The sequence below is a fragment of the Enoplosus armatus genome, chromosome 20 (assembly GCF_043641665.1).
Source record: "Enoplosus armatus isolate fEnoArm2 chromosome 20, fEnoArm2.hap1, whole genome shotgun sequence".
Lineage (NCBI taxonomy): Eukaryota > Metazoa > Chordata > Actinopteri > Centrarchiformes > Enoplosidae > Enoplosus > Enoplosus armatus.
In genome coordinates this window covers 5,831,943-5,854,522 of record NC_092199.1, presented here as the reverse complement: position 1 = coordinate 5,854,522, position 22,580 = coordinate 5,831,943, and the positions used below count along the sequence as shown (strand labels likewise).

The following is a 22,580-nucleotide window of genomic DNA, read 5'->3' as shown; positions in this document are numbered from 1 at the left end:
GTGTGTGTGTGTGTGTGTGTGTGTGTGTGTGTGTGTGTGTGTGTGTGTGATAGAGCTTTACTCTGCCTCAAATCGACTGCTCCAACACAGCAGGAGCTGAATAACTGGCGAGGGAGGGTAATGTATATACACAAGTGAACAATTACGTATGCAACAGACTGACGGAGACGGCTGATGTTGACTGTAGTCGGTGTACTGTCTGTATTACTAGCACTGAAAGGCTGTTTTGGGTGTATAAACGACCCTCAGATAGCAAACACTTTTTATATGATTGAATCCCAATAGAGTGAAGGACATCTACATACCAAGACATAAATGGAATTAAATAAATGCTGTTCTTTCTGTCTCTTCTCTCCTTTTAATCATGGCCTTAGTAACCCCCTCCCCATGCTGCTCCAATCATCCATAATGTGTGTGTGTTTCCAGATGTGAGAGAATTAGTCGCCCACTGCCCAATTATTATTTCCTGGTGTGAGCTTCCGAGTTTAAACCCAGTTTAACAGCTCACATTGGAGCCTGATGACTTTTTTACCTACAGGAAGCATTTAAGAAGCATCTTGAAATTTGGTTTTAGTGTCCACAAGTAAACTGAAAATCAAAGTGCACGTGGCTGCTGTGACCGATAACCAGTCGTTACAGTAATTTGTTTTGTTGTTGAATCAGGGTCAGTTGAGTGTTCCTTTTTTCCTTCTCTGCAAACATCTGGCTCAGATGTTTGGTCCCAGATTTGCATTTCTAATTGCTGTCATGATTCTGTCACGAGAGGAAGCTTAGTTCAAAGTCTATGCAGCAAAGAGAAAGGCCAGACAAAATCTAATAAAGAATAAAAAGAAGAATCAAAGATGGGTGTGAACTTTTGATCACAGCGATGAGAAATCCTCATGATTAGTTTGTGTGGATGACTCTTGTCTGCTGATGACGCGTAGTGCTGCAGACTTTATATCAATCAAACGTTTTGATGTCCAAAATTGTACAAAAAAAGCAATTTCCAGCAGACAAATGAGCACAGAAATGACGGCGGATAAATGGACATCAGTTAATGTTTGCAAATTTTGAGTTGTCACCGCACTGGACAATGTTCAGTGTGTAAATAAAATATATAATCTGTACAGAATTAATAGAAAATAACAATTTTAAAGACCTGCTTGAACAGATGTGGTTTGTTGATGGTTGGTCTCTCTGTCACAAAAAAAGCCTAAATATAAAATCATGGCTTTTATTGAAGAGAGGGAGACGCCTTGACTGGCTTTTTGATATGTTTGTGTTTGTGTGTGTGTGTGTGAGTGCAAGGAATGAGAGAGTGTGTGTGTGTGTGTGTGTGTGTGAATGTGGTGTCGGTCCTGGTGAATTTCTCCTGAGGAACAGAGGGATCAGCCAACACACACAAACACACACTACCCATGAGATTAAAATCAGACTTCTTCATTTATCACTTTCTGTTCCTTTTTTAACGATGTGACTTTGTGTTTGTTTGGTGTGTGTGTGTGTGTAGCCCTCTGTTCTGTCTTTATGTTCACTGGCTTTGATTGGCCCACCGTCTTGACTGTAATCTTAATTTCTGTTCCTTCTTTTCTTTGATTCTTTTTTTTCATTGCCTCTTGGGACTGCTAATAAAATGATTGTTTAAAGTGAAACTCCACATTGTGCGTCTCCATCTCTGGTGGTTTATGTGTCTTCACTGACGAAAAAACCTTTATTAAAATTATACATTTACATATTTTTAATTTAATCAAAATACATTATATTCATATTGCTGTGAAAGTGATGTCTAGACAGTTTTTCCTCTTTTTTTTCTCAAATTACAAAACATTTTTTCACTTCCTAGTGATGCAGATAGAATTGGTTTTATATTTTCAGATTTTAAGGTACATGTTCTCAGTTTCTGCTTCCACACAAATACAAAGGAGATGTTGGAATTTTGTTGAGGTGCTCACAGCATTTAGAAATATTGGCTAACGATGTGTTCTGTGGATTGTTCAGAGTAACAGCAACACTTTCTGGAGAGCACTGACAAGCTCATTAACTTTTTTTATCTAACTGTAAAATGTCCCGTACAAAACATATCTTGATCACAATTCTTTAAAAACAAGTGTACTAGTCTACATCCGTGGTTGCAGCTCTGTCAGGCCTTGAGCTAAATGCTAACATCAGTATGCCAATATGCTAATAGTGACGATGCTAACATGCTGATGTTTAATAGGTATAATCTTAGTTTAGTGTGCTAGCATGCTAACATTTGCTAATTAGCTCTAAACAGAATCGGGTTTATTGCTAAGTAGGTTTTCACATACAAGGGATTTTACTTGGTATTTTGGTCACAATAAACATAGTAAGATAAAATAAAAAAACAAGTTCTCAAATATCAGCATTGGTTTTGGACTAAAAAAAGCCAGTATTGGTTGGGGTCTTAACCTACTAGAGGTGAAAACATGTTCTTTTGTTATCTGGGTGAATTAACTCTCTAATTAAGTTTAAGGCTCAAGAGCAGGAGGAAATAAAATACAACAATATGTTACATGTCCTCAGTTTTATGTTGGACAGGAGGATATGAAGCTGTTCACCATCTCCAGGTATTATTTAGCACAAGAAAACTGTGGAGTCCACCCAGCCAAGCCAAAACCCTGGGTAGACAGGCTCAGTGAAGGTGGTGTAGAAGGTGTGGAGGAGGGTCAGTGCACCACAGGAGACCCTGAAGAAGGACAGTGTCCCCGCCAACCAGTCCAGATAGATTGCTACTTTGTTGGAGCTGGGTGGGACGGTTACAGCAGTGTACATGCCTTTGTGCCAGGTTTTGTAGCCATCTTTGGTGCAGTTTAGTCCCCAGGAGGAGTCATTTTTGCCTAACCAACTGTCGTGGCCCTCCCCCTTCCTGCTCATCCTTCTGTAGGCTACTCCCAAGAAAGCTCTCCCACTCCATTCTGTCTCCCAGTAGAAGCGTCCAGTCAGTCCCTCCCTGCACAACACCTGTGTCCAGAAAGCAAACCTGTCGGGGTGATCAGGATATGGCAACTTGGTCCAGCGCGTCGCTTTCCTGTCTCCCTCGGACAGAGAAAGGTCTCTGTGTGCTGTGTTTGGGTCCAGGGTGAGTTTCTTGGTATCTGATGAAACAGATGAAGAATGTCGGTCAGTGTTAAACGTTACTCAGTGTTGTGTTATGAGTTTAGAAGTGGTGGTTACTCACATTTCTTTGGACCTGGCTGAATCCTGGATTCACCACACTGTTCCACACTAAAACAGAACAGAAGACCACAGTTTTCTGACACCTGTATCACTGACATGTTTCAAACTGTACTCCACAGATTTTTGGATTAAGCAGTGATATCATCTTTTTTATTCCACACATTCTTCTTCTTTGTCAAAACCTGGTGCCCACATTACCCATAATGCAACCTGACTGCGACATCAGAGATTCTGGTGCGGTATGCTAGTAACGGGTAATATAGCCTCAAGCCATCAGAGATGAGGAGTCGGCAACAGAGGTCTTGTAATCTCACTTCTTTCGAACTCCACAAATATATACCTCAAATATATCTTCTGTATTTCTATATTACAATGTCTTGTTACTTATCGGCCGACATTCTTCAATATCAATATATCTGTGGTGAGCTTATTTCGGCCATCTGATTTATAATTCAGGCTATGGTCGACATCACTACTACCTGAGTTTCTGCAGGCTGCATTGTGGGTCGTCCAGCACAGCAGACAGCAGCTCCAGGCCTGAGTTTCCTGGGTGGTTGTAGCTCAGGTCGAGCTCTCTCAGACCGGATGAGTTCAAAGCAGATGCCAGGAAAGTGCAGCCTTCTTCTGTCACTCTGCAGAGGGACAAACTTCAAAACACAAGACACCAAGACCATTTCATTCAGCTGATCTCCATGACAACAAGAGTAACAACTGAGTTTGGCACGTTTGGCATTGTACTGTATTAAATAATTCATCTGGCATGGAATTTCACTCAGGGCACTCACATGAGTATTTCCAGTTTACAGCTACGACTCCCAAGTCCACCAGAGAGTGTTTTGACTCCTGCGTCCTGAAAGTCATTGTCAGAGAGGTCCAATACTTTCAGCTGGCAGGAGGCTGAGCTGATAACTGAGGCCAGGGTTTCACAGCTGTGCTCTGTCAGGCTGCAGCTCCTCAGTCTAAACAAACAGAAAATAGAATTCATGATTTAAAGCATCTCTATTTGACTTGGAGAGAAAAAAGAAAGAAACCTATTGGGTTTTGACCTGAGAGTCTCCAGTTTGCTGTTCTCTAGTCCATCAGAGAGCAGCTTTATTCCTGTGTCTGTCAAGTTGTTGTTACCCAGGTCCAGCTCTCTAAGTCGGGATGAGCTGATGGCATTTGCCAGACGTTCACAGCAGGTCACAGTGAGATCACATGCATTTAGACTGCAGTAGGAAAGTCAGTATGAGAAAGGTAAACAATGTCATAAAGAAATACCCCCTTCTGTAGAGATTAGACATACTACATATTACTGGAATATGAGCTACGTAGCTACAGTTTCATGACCACACAGCCAGGGGTTTCTTAAATCGCTCTTTCCTTGTGCCAAAAATAATCTGAGCACTGACGTTGACTTTTTTTACATCAAGGCCAAGAGGAAAGCTTTAGAGCTTGCTATCTGCTTTTAGAAAGTACTTACTTTGCCACTCCAGCGGTTTTCATGACAGGCAGCAGCATCAGAAGACCTTCCTCTGACCTGGTGTAGTTGCTCAGTTCAAACACACTCAGCTCTTCTTCTGATGTCAGTAACACAAAGACCAGAGTGGCCCACTGGGAAGATGAAAGTTTGGTTTTGTTAAGACTGCCCGAGCTGAGGTAGCTCTGAATCTCCTCCACGAGAGAGTGGTCGTTCAGCTCGTTCAGACAGTGAAAGAGATTGAGGCATCTGTCTGGGGATTGACTTGCCCTGATCCTCTCCTTTATGTGTTTAATGATCTCTGTTCTTGTTCTTTGGTTTGTTCTGTTTCTGGTCATGAGATGTTTCAACAGAGTCTGATTGGATTCCAGAGACAGGCCCAAAAGGAAGCGCAGAAAGATGTCAAAATGTCCGTTTTCGCACCGCAAAGACTTTTCTACAGCTTCTTTGTAGAGGATGAGCTCCGATGAATCTCTGAACAGGAAAAGCCTCGAAGCGGACGACTTCTTGATCAAGACGTTTAAGTTATCGTTGTTGAACGTGAGGAAGACATACAACGCAGCAAAGAATTCCTGGACACTCAGATGCACAAAGCAGAACATCTTCTCCTTGCACAGTGTCAGCTCCTCATTGAAGATCTGTGTGTAGACTCCTGAGAACATGGATGCCTGCGTGACTTTTATACCATTCAGGATGAGGTCGCTCTCATAGAAGATCAAATGACCCCTCTCAAGCTCTTTGAAGGCCAGTTTACCCAACGAGATGAGGTTAGCTCTCATGCACTCAGTGTTTGACTCTCTTCTTGCAGGCAGCCTCTTCTTCGTGTTCTCCACATACAAGGACAAGAAGTGTATGTACATTTGAGTGAGAGTCTTTGGCGTGTCTTTACTGTCTGTTTTCTCCAACTTCGTCTCAAGGACACTCGCAGCCATCCAGCAGAAGACCGGTATGTGGCACATGATGTGAAGACTCCTGCAGGACTTTACATGTGTGATTACCCTGTTTGCTATGCTCTCGTCACTAATTTTCCTCCTGAAATACTCGTCTTTCTGGGGGTTGTTGAACCCTCGCACCTCTGTCACTAAATCTATGTACTCCAGAGGGATCTGACCAGAAGCTACCGGGCGAGTTGTTATCCAAACAAGAGCCAAAGGAAGCAGTCTTCCCCTGATGAGGTTGGTCAGAAGCACGGCAATCGTGGTTGGCTGTGTCACATCAGACATTATTTCACTTTTGTTGAAGTCCATTGACAGGCGGCTCTCGTCCAGACCATCCAGGATGAAGACCATTTTGCTTTTACCGTTAGTAAAGATACCTGTGTCTTTTGTTTCTGGGAAAAAGACACTGAGAAGCTCCACTAGACTGAAGGTTTTCTTTCTCATCAGATTCAGCTCTCGGAAGGAGAGAGGAAATACAAATTCCAGGTTGGAGTTTTCTCTCTCCTCAGCCCAGTCTAGGGTGAATTTATTGGCGGATACAGTTTTTCCAATGCCAGCGACTCCCCTTGTGATCACAGTTCTTATGTCTCGTCCCCGTACAGGAACAAAGAGGTGATTGCAGTGGATTGATTTCTCCTGGGCCACATGTTTCCTGGATGCCGTCTCAATCTGTCTCACCTCATGCTCCTTATTGACATCACCACTTCCTCCCTCAGTGATGTAGAGCTCGGTGTAGATCTTATTGAGAGGTATCTTGTTTGCTTCCGACGTCATCCCCTCAAGCAAGAGACTGAACTTCCTCCTCAGAGTAGCTTTCAGTTTCTGTTGACACTCAGCGATCTTATCATCTGGAGGAGATAATGCATTCAAAGGTTATTTAGGTTTTTTCTTATTTCTTAAGAATCAAGGTGTTCTGTCAATATGTGAAATTCCTGAATGTGATAAAGTAATGGGTAGTAAGAAGTACTCACTTTGGGGCTGCAGAGCACCACAGCTGTCTGCGGTGTCAAGATTCAGTGCTTCTTTTGATGAAACAATAGACCCTGCAAAAGAAGAAAAAGATCAGCAGAGCCCAAACCCCAGTTTCAGTTACTCCCACATGTTATTCATATATCTACCTTGGCCCGTTGAGATGATATTGATGTTTATGTTGCCAATGTTAGAACCAACAATGGAGGGAGCGACCACATTGCCTCCACTCTGAGCGGAGTAGCTGGGATGAAAATTATGAATCGCAGCCTGAATAGAGGAAGGTGACTCTGAGAGAAACAAGAAAACTCAATCTCAGCAGTTTGTTAAGTACAGTGTAGTGAATGACCGCTGGAGCAAATTGATTACTAAAGCCAGATTTTAAGACATGTCTGGTGCTTTTTAGGTTATCACTTTGTTAACTGTTTCTCAGCCAAATCTTATATTTACAGTTTTGGAAGTGAGCTCTTCCTTTGCACCCTTTATTTTCCTCATGACTAATGGTACTGGGTTCAGTCCTTTGCCATAGGAACTTCTATTTCTGAATTTGACATCCTTACCTTGAGAGACCTTGTTTACTTCCATGTTTTTCTCATCAGCTTCCTCATAGGCTTACATGATTTCTGTTGATGGGTACTCCTCATCAATGGTGAGACAGAGAGTTTCCTGTACAGTTCCAGTCATTTACTACCAGCGGACCAAATAACTGGTCGTAATAAACTACATTAAAAAACAAATCACATTCTTTCAGATACAGAGGGACTATCTTCAGTCAGGGATAATATTAAAACCCAACAGATTAAAAGATGAAGGAAATGCCTACCTACTTCGATAACAACTGATTGCTATGTGATTCACACGCTGACAGTAAGCAGTACACAGAATAAGAAACTGTCTCTTGCTTCCTTCCTGGGTGATAAAAACAGGAAGCTGGTGGTTTTGCACAGCCAAGCATTATTTAAAGGCTCCTTGAATAATAATATCTTATAAGACTTTCATTTACTACAAAATGAACTTGAACACATTTTGATTAGCTTTAATGGTAAATAATACATTGATCTTGTTAATAGAATTATTTGGCATCAAATAAAAAATGTTTCAGGATTTCACATTAGTATATATCATAACAAAGACAATGGCTTGAGAATTGTAAACCATGTAGCAAATCCAAAAACTGAATACACCCAAAACATGACAAAAATTTGAAGATAAGCTGATATTCCTAATTTTAAATCTTTACTTCAGTTCATTAGGAAACAGGACTAAGAGTCTACAGCCCTGCAAAAACAATAAATACCACAATTATTGTAACAATTTGATTAGTGACGCTTTAAGGTAATTTATGTCACTGAATCTGAGGCAGCCATTTTCTGCAACTATGTCACTGTGAGAGAAACCTTGGACTCACAGATCTGTATAAAGCCTCCACTGCTATCACCATCACCATCACCATCATCATCATCATCAATTTCAACAAAAGCAAAATATGGGTACAGCTTCTGAGTAAATGTTCCCTCATAAGTCCGTACACATGTGTTCAGCGTCATGAAAGGACACTGTCCCGTTTTCGTAGTCCAGCTCTATTCCAATTCTGTTGGGTCTTTCCAGTAGTGTTAAGGTGTTACCCATGACGTCTGTATACCCTCTCTTGCTTTTCATAATTGTAAAGAGTCCATTCTGTGGAGTCGACCACATCTCCTCCTTCCTGTCTATTGCCTCTTCGGCAACTCCCAGTATTCATCTGGTGTGGTTTCCTACTGCCACTTCCCAGCTGTGTTTTCCTGAGTCAAAGCCCTCGCAGCCCAGGACCTGTGGATAATTGGTGTTGCGTTCTGGGTTTCCAGGACGCTGCTGCCAGGTATCGATGACTGCCACCATGGTCAGATCATCAGATAGAGAGAGCCATGGAGATGCAGTGTTGGGGTCCAGAACCACAGAGGCTACAGATCAAACAACAACACAAACGTTTTCCTGACCAGAGGGGAAATAACAATAAATTCAGAACTTACATCTCCAAAACTTACTGTGTTTTATGATGCTCAACATCTTCTTCCAGACTCTGAACTGAAGGTTTTCCACATGTTTGGACACATTTATCAGTGCCTGTGGAAGAAGCTGTGGATCTGGTAGTGCATTCTGAGCCCTGGAGCAAATTCAAGAGAATAGAATAATCATTATTGTATCCATTATTGAAATTATGGAAGGATTTTTTTCCTTGAGTTGAAACATTTCTAACTTTATGCTAAGCTAAGCTAACTGGCTGTAGCTTCATATTTAGCGTAAAAACATGAGAGAGGCAACAATCTTCTATCTAACTCTCAGCAGGAAAGGGCATAAGCATGTTTCCCCAAATGTAAACCTATCCCTTTAAGAATGCATTTTGTACAGAACAGACTGTGGCTTTTGAGCCATATCTCTTACTGCTCGAGCAAGGATCTCTTCATGGCCAGTTTGGACAGGAGGGATGATTACAGTGACCAATAACTCTTTCAATGTACATATAGGCATGTGAGAATTGTTTCAAGACAGACTTGAAAAAATCTGAATTTATCCTTTAATAACTTTTCAGAAGGCATAGGCTCAGAAATTAAAGAAAGGAGTATGAATTATACGTACCTTTCCATTTCAGTCCTAAAGGTCTGCAAATAAAACAAGAAATGCATAAGCAGTCTTCAGATTACTTTGGATGGATAAGACCATTCCTGAGTTTTAATAACTACCTGTATGAAAGACTTGTCAACCCCTAAGTCTTCCATGTCTTTTACAGTGTCAGAGAGCGAGAATGTGTCTTTGGTCATCTCTGCGATCAACTGCATCATACGAATCTTCTGAGTTTCTTCTTCTCTTAATGCCACTGTTCAGGTAGCCTCCTCTCTCTGGAGGAAGAGATGAAGCTCATCAAAGTCGGCCTTAATCTTCTTCTCTGTGTCGCGGCTCTGACTCTGTCGGTCATGGTAAGAACTGGTCATTTTTTTTTATGTGTTTTAAGATTAGACATTAGACATTCAAAAAATATGTACAACTGCTGACAAACCTTAATGTGCTCAACTGATGAATCACAAAATTGTTTGACCTTTGCAAAAGATTCCTGGTTCTCTCTGATGTTCTTGGAAGGAGTCTGAAATAAAAAATCTCAATGACACCATTGGAAATTTTAAGAGTGAAAAGGTAAACCTTCTAAAATTACTCAAGCTATCGCAACAAGTCTAGATGCGATATACAGCATTTGTTTTGCTTTATCAAACCCAAGACTCATGAAGTGGCCCAAAGAGTAAACTTAGGTGTCACATAACCCTCCTCTTTCAAAAGCTGCTATTTATACTGATCATACACAGAACACTGTATTAGAGGGCTGAACATTTGGTTAAAAGTGTATCATTCTTGTCAACTGGACGTGAAAAGCTGATAGCAGGTTGCACAAAGTACAGCTAAGGCTGATGGGAATGTCATTAGTTTTGCGCATATTTGATCATAAGCCAAAATTCAATGAGAAACCATCCAATATTTGTTGAGACATTTCACAAAAAACCACAAATGTCAAACTCATGGTGGTGCTGGAGGAAAAGTCATGGGATCACCATATTCTGTTGTACCAGATTTAATGGAAATCCATCCAATAGTTGTTGAGATATTTCAGTTTGGACCAAAGTGGTGGACCAACCGACAGACTGACATTCAAACAGCCCAGCATGGCTGAAAAATTAAGATTAAAAACCACACTGAAAAAAAACACAATTAGCTCAAAGAATTTCTACATGAAACACACAATCCAACTATGTTCCATTAGTACATGTAGAATTATAGTAACTTTAATGCAAATTAGTGCAATTTTCCAACCTGTGCCCCAGTATCCCCAAAACAGTGGCTTTAAGGAAAGCTTAAATTAAGTAACATTGTGAAATATGTAGTTAAACACAGTCAATTCAATAACTAAAGCGACCTTACCTGATATGACTTTGAGTCATTTCTGTGTCCACCTGATAGTTCAACCTGACTTCTCTTTCCATACTTTTCACTCAAACTCTTGAGAGCAAAATGAATCAGAGGTTCAGGGTCATGTATAACCTGCTGACAAAGTGGGCATCTCCGAGAGGTTTTCCCCCTCCAGTGGTCGTGCACGCAGGTCCTACAGAAGCTGTGGCCACACTGCAGCGCCACAGGCTCAGTGAAAACCAGTAAGCAAACTGGACAAGGAAGATCCTGAGTGATAGACGAATCTACATCTCTCTGTGTCTCTATCGCAGTGGAGGAGAAAGTCTCATATTGCTGTTCCACGTTTGGGCCTATTTGGGCTGCAAATCAAATAAACACGTTATTAAGAAATATTACTGCAATAATTCAGTTACAGGTTCCTCAATGGAAATTCTAATATTTGTTATACTGAATTAATTAGTTCTCTTTCTGCATCCACATGAAGCTCAGAGTTACAGTGTGACATCATCACAACACAATAAAAATGACAGTGTAAAGGGAACATTTGTGTTCCATACATATTTCCATACACATTTTACCTTGAGTTAGCTTTAATGCAAGGTCATTATGTTTCATCCTGAAGAGAATGTCCACTGTTGTCTCCACAGCACCGTCTTCCCCATAAACCTGCACCAGTTTATCCACAGTTTCCTCTCTGGTAGCATTCTCCAGCTGGGACTTCGGGATGGGTCGAGATCCCTCTCTCTCATTCAGGACCAAGTACCACTGAAATGTCCTCAGCCCGACTTCATTCAGCTGGTCCAGGAACTCTTTAAGCTTTTTTTCCGTTTGCTCAGGTGTGGTCATTTTTAACTTCCAGCAAGTTCACAGGATATCAAACATTCAATTGAGGCAATTCTCTTGAGCTGTCAGCTGACTGTGAAAGACAAAAACAAGAATTTAAAGCGGATTTGACTTGAACACAGCTCATTCTAAAGAAAATATTGTTTTTTGGTATTACATTTTGTTTTAGCTACTCGTCTATTTCTTCCAAGTGTAAGTTTTATTTACTGTCTTATAAAAATCATGGTATATAAAAATATTGAGTTTTAGGTGTCAGTTTTGCCTTTAAAAGTATTTACATACTTTTCACTCAGCCTTCTCCACCTATACCATTATATAGAATTACTAAACATAACAAAACAGAGCAAGCCATTTCTCATTAGTGTGGGATCAGTCATTTAAGCACAAGCGCGGTGAACAACTGCCTTCTTTATGGGGTCTAAGGTCCACTTTCTACATGCTGCAGTTGTGCCTGTTGAACAGATGGTGGAAGCAAAGTCAAAGTTGTGCTGTGCCGGTTTTGCTGCCTCAATGTGCGGTACATGCTTTGACTGATATGAGTTTTTAAGGCAGATAATGATAACGTTTTCTTTGGGGAAATAAATGAAAATAAACTTGGGTTTCTGCAGTACCTCTGGTGAATTACATTATACAGCAAAATCTGTATGTTACAATAAAAGATTCACTGTTTTTCAAATCTGCCTTAAACAGGTTTTGCATCATTCCTCCTGTTCATACTTCTTACTTCCTACATGCTTCTTAATGCGCTTTCAATGTAAGCGACCAAACCTGTCTCAGTGTTCATATGGGCACCTGACTGTGGTTTTAATTGTGAACCTATCCTTCAAAACGACATAGATATGTTGTTGGTAGGCGACTAAAATATTGACTCAATCTGTAAAACCAATATAACTAATATTAAATTCAATCCATGGCATTAAAGTTTAAAAAATGTAAGATTTGCACGACATGTGAAGAGGACCAAGCATTTGTATGAGTGGGTGTCACTTTTTGTCACTTTTGAAAAAAGCTCAGCAATATCACACACTGTATTTATTTCTATGTGTGTGTGTTTATATATATTTATATTTATATATGTGTATAAATATGTTGTCGCCAGACTAAAAAAACTGATCTCTTACCACACAGAAGAAAACTTGTTGTCCCACAAACGGTGGCCTGTAACACAGCGTGTTCACTTCTTCTTCAGTTAACTCTGGTTTATCTACTAGGGTCTGAGCTGAACCTGAATACAAATCAAAACAAATGGAATATGGTCAAAACAAAGCACCTTGCAAGAAAAGTGAAACTGCAATGGAAAACAACAGAGCGAGAGACATTATAACAGAATGGGCTATACACAGTAAAGTCTGTCTTTGTTATTTAAACTAATGTTAGCCAGTGCTAAATAAAAAATACATTCTAATTCTTCATTAGCATAATTTGCTGCTCACCGTTGTTCTTTGGGCTAAATCCAATATATTTTAAATATTTAACAATTTGTTCCTCCTTATTTCCTTGTGCAGGTGCTGCCAATAGTCCTAACAATACAAGTTGCTTCACTTTCATTGGTGTCAGTTGCTCCACTGACCTCTAGTGGAGCACTGTATTACATTACCCTAAAAACACAGTAACTTTGGGATATATCCACTTGATTTGTCTGACTCAGACTGCTGAAGCATCATATTAGCTTTTCTGGATTTTGTTCCCCATCACTTACATTTAAAGTGCATTAGGAAGGGGTCTTTTAATGGCCAGTATGAGCAGGAGGAATTATTACAGCAAGAAAAAAACTGCTGCAATGTGTTGTACATATGGACAACTTACTATTGTTTTAAGACAGTCTTAAAAGAAATTGTGAACCCACCCTTTCATGTACATTTAAATTGTTGTCATTTTTTATTTTCTCAGGCAGAACTCAGGTGTCAGTCCTGGTTAATTTGGGATAATATAGTTACAGCTAATGGATGTAGTTTTCAGTAGGTAGAGTCCACTTGGCACCCTTGAGCAACTTGACTATGACAAGGAGATGTTGTTGAATTTCTAACAGTGCAACCTGAAGTATCTATGACTAAAAACATAAAAACATTAAGAGGAGACTCCAAACTCCCAATGACTAAACTGTACACTCATCAAGAACAGGAGCTGAGTACATGTCACCTCTGTACGAGGATTTCTGCTGTGATGTTCAAAAAGGTACCATTATTTATTTATCCTGGCTGAGCTGACTGAGCACACTGGCATTTCATCAGCAACACCCTGCATTTCACCCGAACAGCTACACACACGCACGCACAGTGACGGCCGTGTGCTGTCCAACGCGGCAGGGACCGTCCATGACTGACTTGCTGAGCAGTGTGGGGGTCAGTAGCTTATTGCTCCGGGGCGTCACGACGGTCTCTGTTGAAGGACGAAAGAGCATTACTCATTCATTTCCCCCAGTCAGATTATTTCTCAGAAGCAGTGGAGAACAGCAGTGTCATGACTCAGCTCTTGGCCCCGTCCACTCTCTCAGTTGTGATGATGTAACAGATGGCATATTCACCCTCATTAGTCACAACAAACACAACAAAGGAAAAGTCATGCCTAAATGTATCGCAGCTACTGAAGCTCTGTTTGCACAATTAGTCTATTCTGGATACAAACAGAGCTTCAGTTAGCCATGGGAGTCTGCTACAAACAGAAGTGTGATATTTTGGCTCTGCAGATCATACCACAGGACACTGTTACAGCTCCAGGAAGGCATGTAAGTCCTGCATGGGTGTATAGCTGCAAGCCTCAACTGGCCCCATACAAAAAGATGAAGCTGGATAGATTTTCTCTTCTGCTGATACCACCGGATAATACTAGATGAGTTTCCTGTCCTGCCTACAGCTAGATTCAGTAAAGGAAGTTTTTGAGGTGCACTTAAGTCACTACTGAATTTCTAAATACGGCTGAAAAACCGTTATGTGACCATAATTATCCAGTCATCCACTTTCCCCAATTAGCGTTTTCTCTGAGCTCGTGTGGAGCCACATTGCAAGGTGCGAGAACATCAACGTCCTCTTGCCATTTTTGTAAGTGCTGAGCATGTTTTTCACAGCAGGGTGGCATGGGAACACCGAAGTGATGTCGGCATAGATAGCTGTCGTCTTCACGCGCCTTTTCCACTGCAAGTTCAAGAGGGAAGTTGGCATGAAGAGCTGGACTTCTTACTCATTTCACAGCAAAGTCAGAGTCAGCTGGAGGTCTTGAGTCACATGTGCAAGAACAGGAGGGATAAAATGTAACACACACATTAAGTGAATAGTGAAGGTTGCTCAATAGGTATGACTGTAATAATACTACAATATGGAAAATAGGACACAGACTTTCTTTCTTTCCCTCACTGAGTGCCGATTTCAGCTGAAACCATCCTACTTTCTCTTCTCTCGGCCTCCCGTGCTCTCCCTCCTCTTCCCTCCTCTGCTCCTCTGTCTCTCATCAAGCGGGCAAGGCGTAGTGTGTGGTTGGTGTGAGATAACAAAGGCTGAGGAGTTCACCATTATATAACTTCTGTGGAGGCTGAGGAGGTGGAGGAAGAGGAGGAGAGGCAGCAGGGTTAGCACGTAGGAAAAGGAGGGCAGGAGAGGGCTAGTAGCCTACGTTGCAGTGCTCATTTGTCTTCCACATAACACACACGCACACACATGCTGGCCTCCTTTTTCCTGCTCTCCATCACGGATTCAGCAGGCTGCACTCGCAGATATGGCCTCATAATATTTGAACTTTTCAGTGTTTCAGCTTTGTGTTCCCACGCTGACAACCACACATAAAGATTTTCAAGTGAAATCACCATTTTGCTCTCTTTCGCTCTGACAGTGTCTATGAGCCAGGGTGCTGAGCAGGCAACCACACACACACACACATTCATATGCAATCACACACACACACAGGGCCTCTAACTCTGAAGCTCTACGGCTCCCTCCAGCCCCACCCGCCTGTCCTCTGATGGCCTCCCACTCATGCCACATTAAACATTTAGTGAGGCACTCTGGATCTGTGTGACACCATCTTTTAGCGCCGCCAAGCTAACAGCCCTCACACTGTGGAAAAACATAGGTGCATGCTCGTCGGTGGAAACCTGATACAGCAGTCACACCATTCCCTCTACCCATCCCTATCTCTCTTATGCTCAAACACGCACGCACTCTCGAACGCAAAGGCAAAATCAGTGGCTCAGAAAGGCCTACTGTGTTGAGAGCAAGACCTGCATTAATCGATATTGATTCCTGGAGAGAGTGTCTGTATGTGCATGTGCTTATGCAATGTGTATGTGTTTGTGTGTGTCACAGTTTGCCTCTGTGCTGCAGTGAGGTGTGACCCAGGGTTGGGTGTATCCCAACCAGTGCAGTAAAATGCTGCTGTGATGAATATTTTGAAGATACGAGGAGAGACAGGAACTGGATGTTAAAACTGGTTTTCAGTCAATCATATGCACCATCACGGGATTATGCACCTTTCAATGATATGTCACCTAATTGTGCTTTATTGGCCCCCCAAAATAAGGTTTATCTAATCTAAACAAGGTAAAGAATCCAGCACATTTCCAGTGACTTCATTGAACTAGAGGCCTTGGTCTCATGCTGCACGAGCCTATTCTCGCGAGGATTCGTCCCCTTTACTACACACACATACACACACCATCATCATCATCATCACTCCTCCTCCTCCTCCTCCTCCTCTCCCCAGCCCCTCCCTTTCCGTCTCTGCTCGCCTCTATCCTCTTCAGCTTTGCCTGCCTGTCAGAAAGGTACTCCAGTATTGGAGGCTAGGCTACCCTCCTCCCGGACCCCGTACGAGAGCCAGCCACCGTCGTACCCCAAGGCTCGGGCTCCCTACTCACGGCTCCAACCATGGCAACCACCGTTACCACCAGGTTTACCGACGAGTACCAGCTGTACGAGGAGCTCGGGAAGTAAGCAGCAGTCTTAACGTTACAGTGTGCATCGTGTTTGTCTTGTCGTTTTGTCCCCCACCCCCGCAACCTCGCCTCACATTATTTCTGGTTAGCCAGCTAGCGGACGATAGCTAGCCAAAATAGCTTACAGACTAGTCATGTTGAGTGCTTTAATAATTTGTCACTATATGCCAACTGCAGTCTGTTATTGTCGTGGTGCAGTCAGGCTAAATAACCGTTGCTATCGGCTAACTAGCTGCTCCCGCAGTAACGCAGAACAGCGCACTAACGTTCAGTTACTAGCCGACGAGCTACCATGCTGATATTGATAAACTAGCCGAGTTAGCCCACTAGCGTTGCGTCTTTTAGTCGCTAATGGTGATGAATACACCGCACAGACGTTGGTGCATTAACAGCTGTTAGCCCTTCCGTGTTTGCTAGCCGGTATTTTCTGGTCTACTGGACCCGTCAGCGGGGCCCCGAGAGACGCCGGAGACGTAGCCCTGTGACATTTCACCGGCCCACGGGTCTGACAGCTCCGCGCTGGCTCGATAGACCAGAGGCTGTGGTCGCTAGCTAACTAGGCCGGCCACTTTCCCCCCCCCCCGAGCAGCTGCAGATGATTTGTGTAACCGTGTTGAGTAACGTTACGTACCCCTGGATCACTTAATGAGGAAGTTATTCGGTCCAGGCTGCGCTGCGTTGTGTTTGCACTGTAATGCCCAATACGCTCCGCACATCAGCTGGCCCGATCATGATGTTATCAATAAATGCATTGTCGTTGAGGGTGTTTAAACGGGGGTAATCGTCAGACACTGGCAGTCATAGCTGCAATTTTGGCTTTTACTGTGTAAGAGGCAGTGACGTGTTTTCTCGGTATTTTGATGACGGCAAGAAAAACCGGGCCACTACCTCCTCTGTTTCATCATCATCATCAGCAGCAGCAGCAGCAGCAGCATCTGTTGTTCTTGGCCAGCGAAGGCTTTTTTTTCTGTACCCAAACCAGCGGCAGCAGGGCGACACTGGCCCTATAAAGATACACCGGCCTTAATTTCCAGCTGCCATTTCCACTCTCTGCCCAATAATTGACAGTAATCGATGGCACTGATTGCACAGCCAGTGCACTCTCACACATATACACACCTACACATCCTCCATAGTGGATTCGTGCTCTATAGTGGATTCGTGCTCTGCTGCTCCTGAATCTTATGTAGACTGACCGCTTGCCCCGGCTTATGTGTCTACACCCGTTTGTTAATGCATTTTGGTCCGTCATAGGTTATTAACGTCAAGGCACTGACATGTACTTCTGTCACTTCTCATTTACTAGTAAATAATTGAAACTAAGAGCAGAGTGCAGCAGAAAGTAGCGACCCTCCATATATCATCAAGAGTGGTAAAAGGCAGCCTTCCTCTTGGTAGAAAACTGCGTAGAGGGCCAGATACTGCAGGTTGCACAGGCGGTGATATAGGCACTATGAAAATCATGCATAATTACTTGTTCTGTGATGCTCAAAATTGAACGATCACCATAGCAGCTAGCAGGTGAAAAATATGGAGCATTCATCTAGGTCAATATGAAACTCCTCAGAGTAGGAGTTGTTTAACAGCGTGTTATGCACTTCCTTTTCTGCTCGAGCAGATTTATAACTGAACGTTGTTACCTTGTGAATTTATTGAATATTTCCCATTGTTGTGCGAGATGCAGCCCATTCTTTGTGCTGGCTGTTGCAAATTGAATTTCCTTTGGGGCAATAGGTTGCATTGTATTGTGTGCCTATCAAAGATTAGCCGAAGTACTTGGCCATTCATTTACAATCCAAGACCTCAGCTGATATCAACACTCATGCTTGAGAAGCTTGTTATATTGCTGCTGGTTCGCATGATTGTTGCCCACCTTTTCAGGTTGTGCTCACAGAGGCTGTGATAGTAATGACTGTAAACTCTTTGTGTGAGTGTGTGAGAGAGACCAAGGTTGTCGATATACACAAAAAAACAAATAAACAAACCACAAATGTCACACTTTGTGTATGTGTGAGAGAGAGCATGTGAAATGGAACTGATTTTTGGTTGTTTGTGTTCTTTCTTCTTAGGGGAGCTTTTTCAGTGGTGCGTAGGTGTGTAAAGAAGTCATCAGGACAGGAATATGCTGCAAAAATCATCAACACTAAGAAGCTGTCTGCAAGAGGTATGGTAACTCCATGCACACTCACACAGACTCTGATATGTGCATGTTTGCTTTGTTTGTGATGTATATTGGAAAGTAGAGCTATATGGCATGATACAGGACATTGTCTTGAGAAACAGTTAATTAGTAAAATAACAAGTGGAAATTACTGTTTGTGGCTAATCCGGTGAACTAAATACTTAAAATCATATTACTTAAATCCTAGCGAAGCAAAAATCCTTTAAATTCAATATTGCCATAGAGTAGCTCAGCTCATTGATTTGTCTTCTATGGCCTACCAGAGATATTGAAGGGATGACTACCCCGGCCTCTCTGTATATATATCGTCATATCGCCCAGCCTTATTGGAAAGCATGCACACAAACAGGACTCCCAAGTTTTCCAATAGCAGAGGAAATATTTTATTCAATCATTGTGTCTGCTGGGAGTTCTTATCAGCAACCTCTCGGTGGTTTAATGACCCTCTTTATAAACACTGTATTGAATAACTCTCAATCGCTCCTCTGTGGTATCATTAGAGAACTGCTGTACAATGAATTGATCCAAATTTCCAAAGATGCTCTTCATGGAAAGGGCACACGGTGGGGACGGAAATAAAACAATAAGAACTGGCAGGACATGAAACTCCTTTCTTGTCTGTCATGTCGCTAATTGTTGCTTTGGTGTAATCGTGTAGCTCCTCAGTCCACTCCTGAATTTGAGTTGTTGCGTTACTTGTGCATCTCTGCATAGATCCACACCCACATGCACATGCCTGGTGTGGCGTGCCATGTTGTAATGATGACGTGAGCTCATGTCAGTGTGTCAGAACCTCCCCTGGTTTCAGACTGAGATACTTAATTGCTTTCTCCTTTTTCTATCTGACAAATTAGGCCTGCACTCCTTCCTGACATTCACACACACCTGGCTTCCTTTGTTCTCCTTTCCTGCACACTCTCACTCTCTCTCTCTCTCTCTCTCTCTCTCTCTCTCTCTCATTACTTCTATCTCTCACTTTCTGTGCTTGCCTCTCTCCCTCATTGCCTTTCTCTTGCCTTTCTGCAAAGGGGGATTGGTTTGTATTGAGGCTAATCCACTTATGCTAAATGTATCTCATCAACCACTAAGACCCCAAGGATTCCATAGGCGCCTCCCTGTTTGCCCTGTTGTTGTCTGTGTCTGATGGCATTTGTGTGTGTATGTGTGAAAGCGAGAGCAGGGAGTAACACTAATAGAGCATGTCTCTATTGTGAGGCATCTGTGAGTGTGTTGTAATACCGTTATTGTTCTATCCCTGCCATCAAGTGTCCACATTGGGCAGCTCCTGGTATTAATGTCCCACCAAGGAAAAGTAAGGGCTCAGCAGAAAACTGTTGGCTCTTTGCAGAGGCAGGCAGTACAATGTAGGCCTGTGTATGTGTGTGTGTTTGCCAGGGGAGAAGAAAGCTGGCCAGGAGAGGAGGAGGAGGAGGAGGAGGAGGAGGAGACTTTTAACAATATAGTCTTGCAGGGAGATCAGTGACACTCCACACCAGGGAAGAAAGGTGAAATGAGACAGAGAACGAGACACGATAGAGGGAACAAGAGGATTTTGTGCTAAGAGAAGAATTGCGGTAGGCCGCCTGGCTGACGCAACATGCACCTACACGCACACAAAACACAACGTCGACACACACAGGCAGCCAGTGCGTGAGCAGGCAGCTTGCCTGGTAGGATTTGGGTGGGTTTTTTTTAGCCCGATGGGGCGAGTGTGACCTCACGCGTGGCCTGGTGGGTAAGTCTCTCAAAGCTCTGGTAAACACTGCAGTAATCTGAGGAGGGGGGAAGGGAGGCAGCGAGGGAAAGGAAGGAAGGAAGGAAACGAAAGGAGGAAGGAAGTGAGGGAGGACTGGATGTCAGGGATGGATGTAGGTTGTTGGCTGTGGGATAGTCCAGCCTACAGGCAGTTGGGGGTGGATGCGAGTGGGCAGCAGGGTACACAATACGCACTCACTCCAAGGAATCAAATCTGTAATGCTATCTCGTTTGTAGCGATTTCAGTTTATAGATGTGGGTGGCTAAGACCTGGAAGATGAGAATGTAATTAATTAAAATGACACAAAGAACAAGACACAGCCCCTAAAATTTCACAAAAGACAACGTAATAAATTGAACTAAGAAAATGTAGTTGTAGGGGGAAAAGATATATAAGATATTGTTATCAACAAATTGAAATCACTCAGAATAACTCAACGAGGGCGGGAAATCTGTTAGAAATTCTACAAACCATATTACTTTTACGTGGCAGTGATCAAAGTGTCATTGCGCAGAATGAATGCTCTGTTTTATTTCGTTGTTGATGAGTGAAGTGACTGTGAAAAGTGGTTGGCTGCTGCATTGTCTGCTGCAACACTCTGTGTGTGTGTTGTGTGTTGTGTGTGAGTCAGAGTGAGACAGACTATCCACTATGATGCACTACCCTAATACCTTTACTCCTTTTTAGTGTCCTACAGTTAGTGTCCTGGGGCTGTGTGATTGTCCCAGTAAAAAATAATTTAAAATGTGTTACTTCACTATTATTTCTTTCTCAACATTGTCCCAGATTTCCATTTCAGTCCAGTTGGTTCCTTGCTCACCTCCTGTCGCCAATGTCTCTCATTATTATTAATGGCAGACCACTGGGATTCAGCAGTCCCCCCTGAGTGTAGCCTGGTTCCAGACCTCTGAATCACAGCCCACATCTCCAATTTGTTCAGTGATTTGAATAGCTCTGGTGTTTGCTCATTGGTGGCTATTTTCCCCTGTTGGAAAAACAGTCGACCAATCAGAGCTTGTAGGCAGGATTAAGAATGGGGACGTCATCTTTGTACATAGTTACGTCCAAGAAAAATGGTGACCATGGTGACATGACCACATGAATGGTGATAAGCGTGGATGAGATTGAATAACGACTCTTAAAAATGAACTCCACACTCCGCCCTCTGCGTCACTCACTATTTAGCGACGAGGCCTCAACACCTACAGTCGTTGCTCCCTCAGTCCTCTGTTGAATTTTTTAAAACATGCTGAGAGTTGTTTCAGCATATTTCTTAATTCGTCGTGAAAAACGTTCAGTGAACTGCTCCTAGCAACCGCGACTGCAGTTTCTGTGTAAAAAAGAAATTGGCTAACATGAACATGATGTCAAAATGACGTGAAATCAAATTCAGCCTCATTATCAGGCAGTGTGCTTCCTGCCATTGATCAATAAGTAACTGGACAGCTGATGGAGTGTTTTTGGTGTGCAATGGTTACCATGGTGACCATAATGGAAGTTGCTTCTGCATTTTCATCACACTGCGGAAATTGCAGTTCTGATTTCACTTTTTACTAGTTGAAGGAGCAGATAAATACCTTATTTAAATCTAAATTATATCTAATTTAGATTTTATAATTTTCTATGTTAACATAACTAACTTCCAGATAGATGGATCCATTTAGCCAGTTACATTATAAACATTTTGGGTGGTCTTAATGTTGTTTCTAGGAGGGTATTAGACTGAAAATACTGTCACATTATCAATATTGAGTTACTCTGTCAAAAACAAAGTGGTGTTTTGATTTTTCAGTATTTCCCAGTGGTAACAGTTTGGATGTAAACTTGCCTGAAACAGACTGAACTGGATCCTCAAGCCTTCAATCAGATTGTCAGCTTTGTATGTGTGGCAGAGAGGGGGGGGTGTGTGTGTGTGTGTATGGGGGGGTGTATGTCGGGTCCTCTCCATCCTCCTCAGCTGATGTAAGATGGCTGTGGGCCCGCCCCATGGCAAAGCAGATGGCCAATTAGAGAGCAGCAGGAAGTGCCAGTAATTACCCTCCAGCCCTCTCTTTCCTGTCTTCTTCTACCACACACTCTCGCACCAACAAATAAGGAGATTGAATGAATTAGTGAGTGCTGCAGTGACACTGCACCAGGGTAGACGGCTATACACAAACACACACACACACGCAGGGGAGCTGTGATCCTCTAGCAAATGGACGTTCCATGTAATCCTCCCTCCCTCCTTCCTTCTGTCTGTGTCTCGGTCCTGCGTCACTGGTGTAATTACAAGGAGGTTCAGGTCTCTCCCTTATTCACTCACTTTCTCTCAGATGAGGGAAATCTATACCTGCAGGGAGACGACAGGGAGGTTAGTGGAAGGTAGATGTTGAGAGTGTGGCACTGTATTAGAG

At 42.6% G+C, this 22,580-nt stretch overlaps 2 protein-coding genes and 1 pseudogene across 4 annotated transcripts in view; 1 reads left to right on the top strand and 2 right to left on the bottom strand.

The window, feature by feature from the left end:
* Positions 1-2,577: 2,577 nt before the first annotated feature.
* Positions 2,578-7,131, bottom strand: LOC139303605 (NACHT, LRR and PYD domains-containing protein 3-like). The gene is made up of 9 exons (XM_070927453.1): positions 7,107-7,131; positions 6,696-6,836; positions 6,549-6,620; positions 4,643-6,425; positions 4,227-4,388; positions 3,966-4,139; positions 3,660-3,827; positions 3,182-3,228; positions 2,578-3,098 (listed from the first exon to the last, which is right to left on the bottom strand). The coding sequence occupies exons 1-9, from the start codon at positions 7,129-7,131 to the stop codon at positions 2,578-2,580; spliced, it is 3,093 nt and encodes a 1,030-aa protein (XP_070783554.1).
* Positions 7,132-7,648: 517 nt separating this feature from the next.
* LOC139303032 (zinc-binding protein A33-like) lies at positions 7,649-12,819 on the bottom strand (annotated as a pseudogene).
* A 3,166-nt stretch (positions 12,820-15,985) lies between these two features.
* The window catches only part of LOC139303165 (calcium/calmodulin-dependent protein kinase type II subunit gamma-like), a 31,989-nt gene continuing 25,394 nt past the window's right edge, over positions 15,986-22,580 (top strand). For all 3 annotated transcript variants that reach the window (XM_070926892.1, XM_070926891.1, XM_070926890.1), the window contains exons 1-2: positions 15,986-16,240; positions 18,316-18,410. In XM_070926892.1, the coding sequence (XP_070782993.1) occupies positions 16,179-16,240; positions 18,316-18,410 (157 nt within the window). In that variant the 5' untranslated portion in view covers positions 15,986-16,178. The remainder of the gene's footprint in view (positions 16,241-18,315; positions 18,411-22,580) is intronic.

What these genes read in the sequence shown, in the direction of transcription:
- LOC139303605 (XM_070927453.1), bottom strand. Translation starts at nt 7,131, where the DNA reads ATGGAAGTAAACAAGGTCTCTCAAG. An exon ending in AGTAAACAAGGTCTCTCAAG is followed by an intron (nt 6,837 to 7,106) that starts GTAAGGATGTCA and finishes TGTTTCTCTCAG; the next exon opens with AGTCACCTTCCTCTATTCAG. An exon ending in AGCAAACTGGAGACTCTCAG is followed by an intron (nt 4,140 to 4,226) that starts GTCAAAACCCAA and finishes CTGTTTGTTTAG; the next exon opens with ACTGAGGAGCTGCAGCCTGA.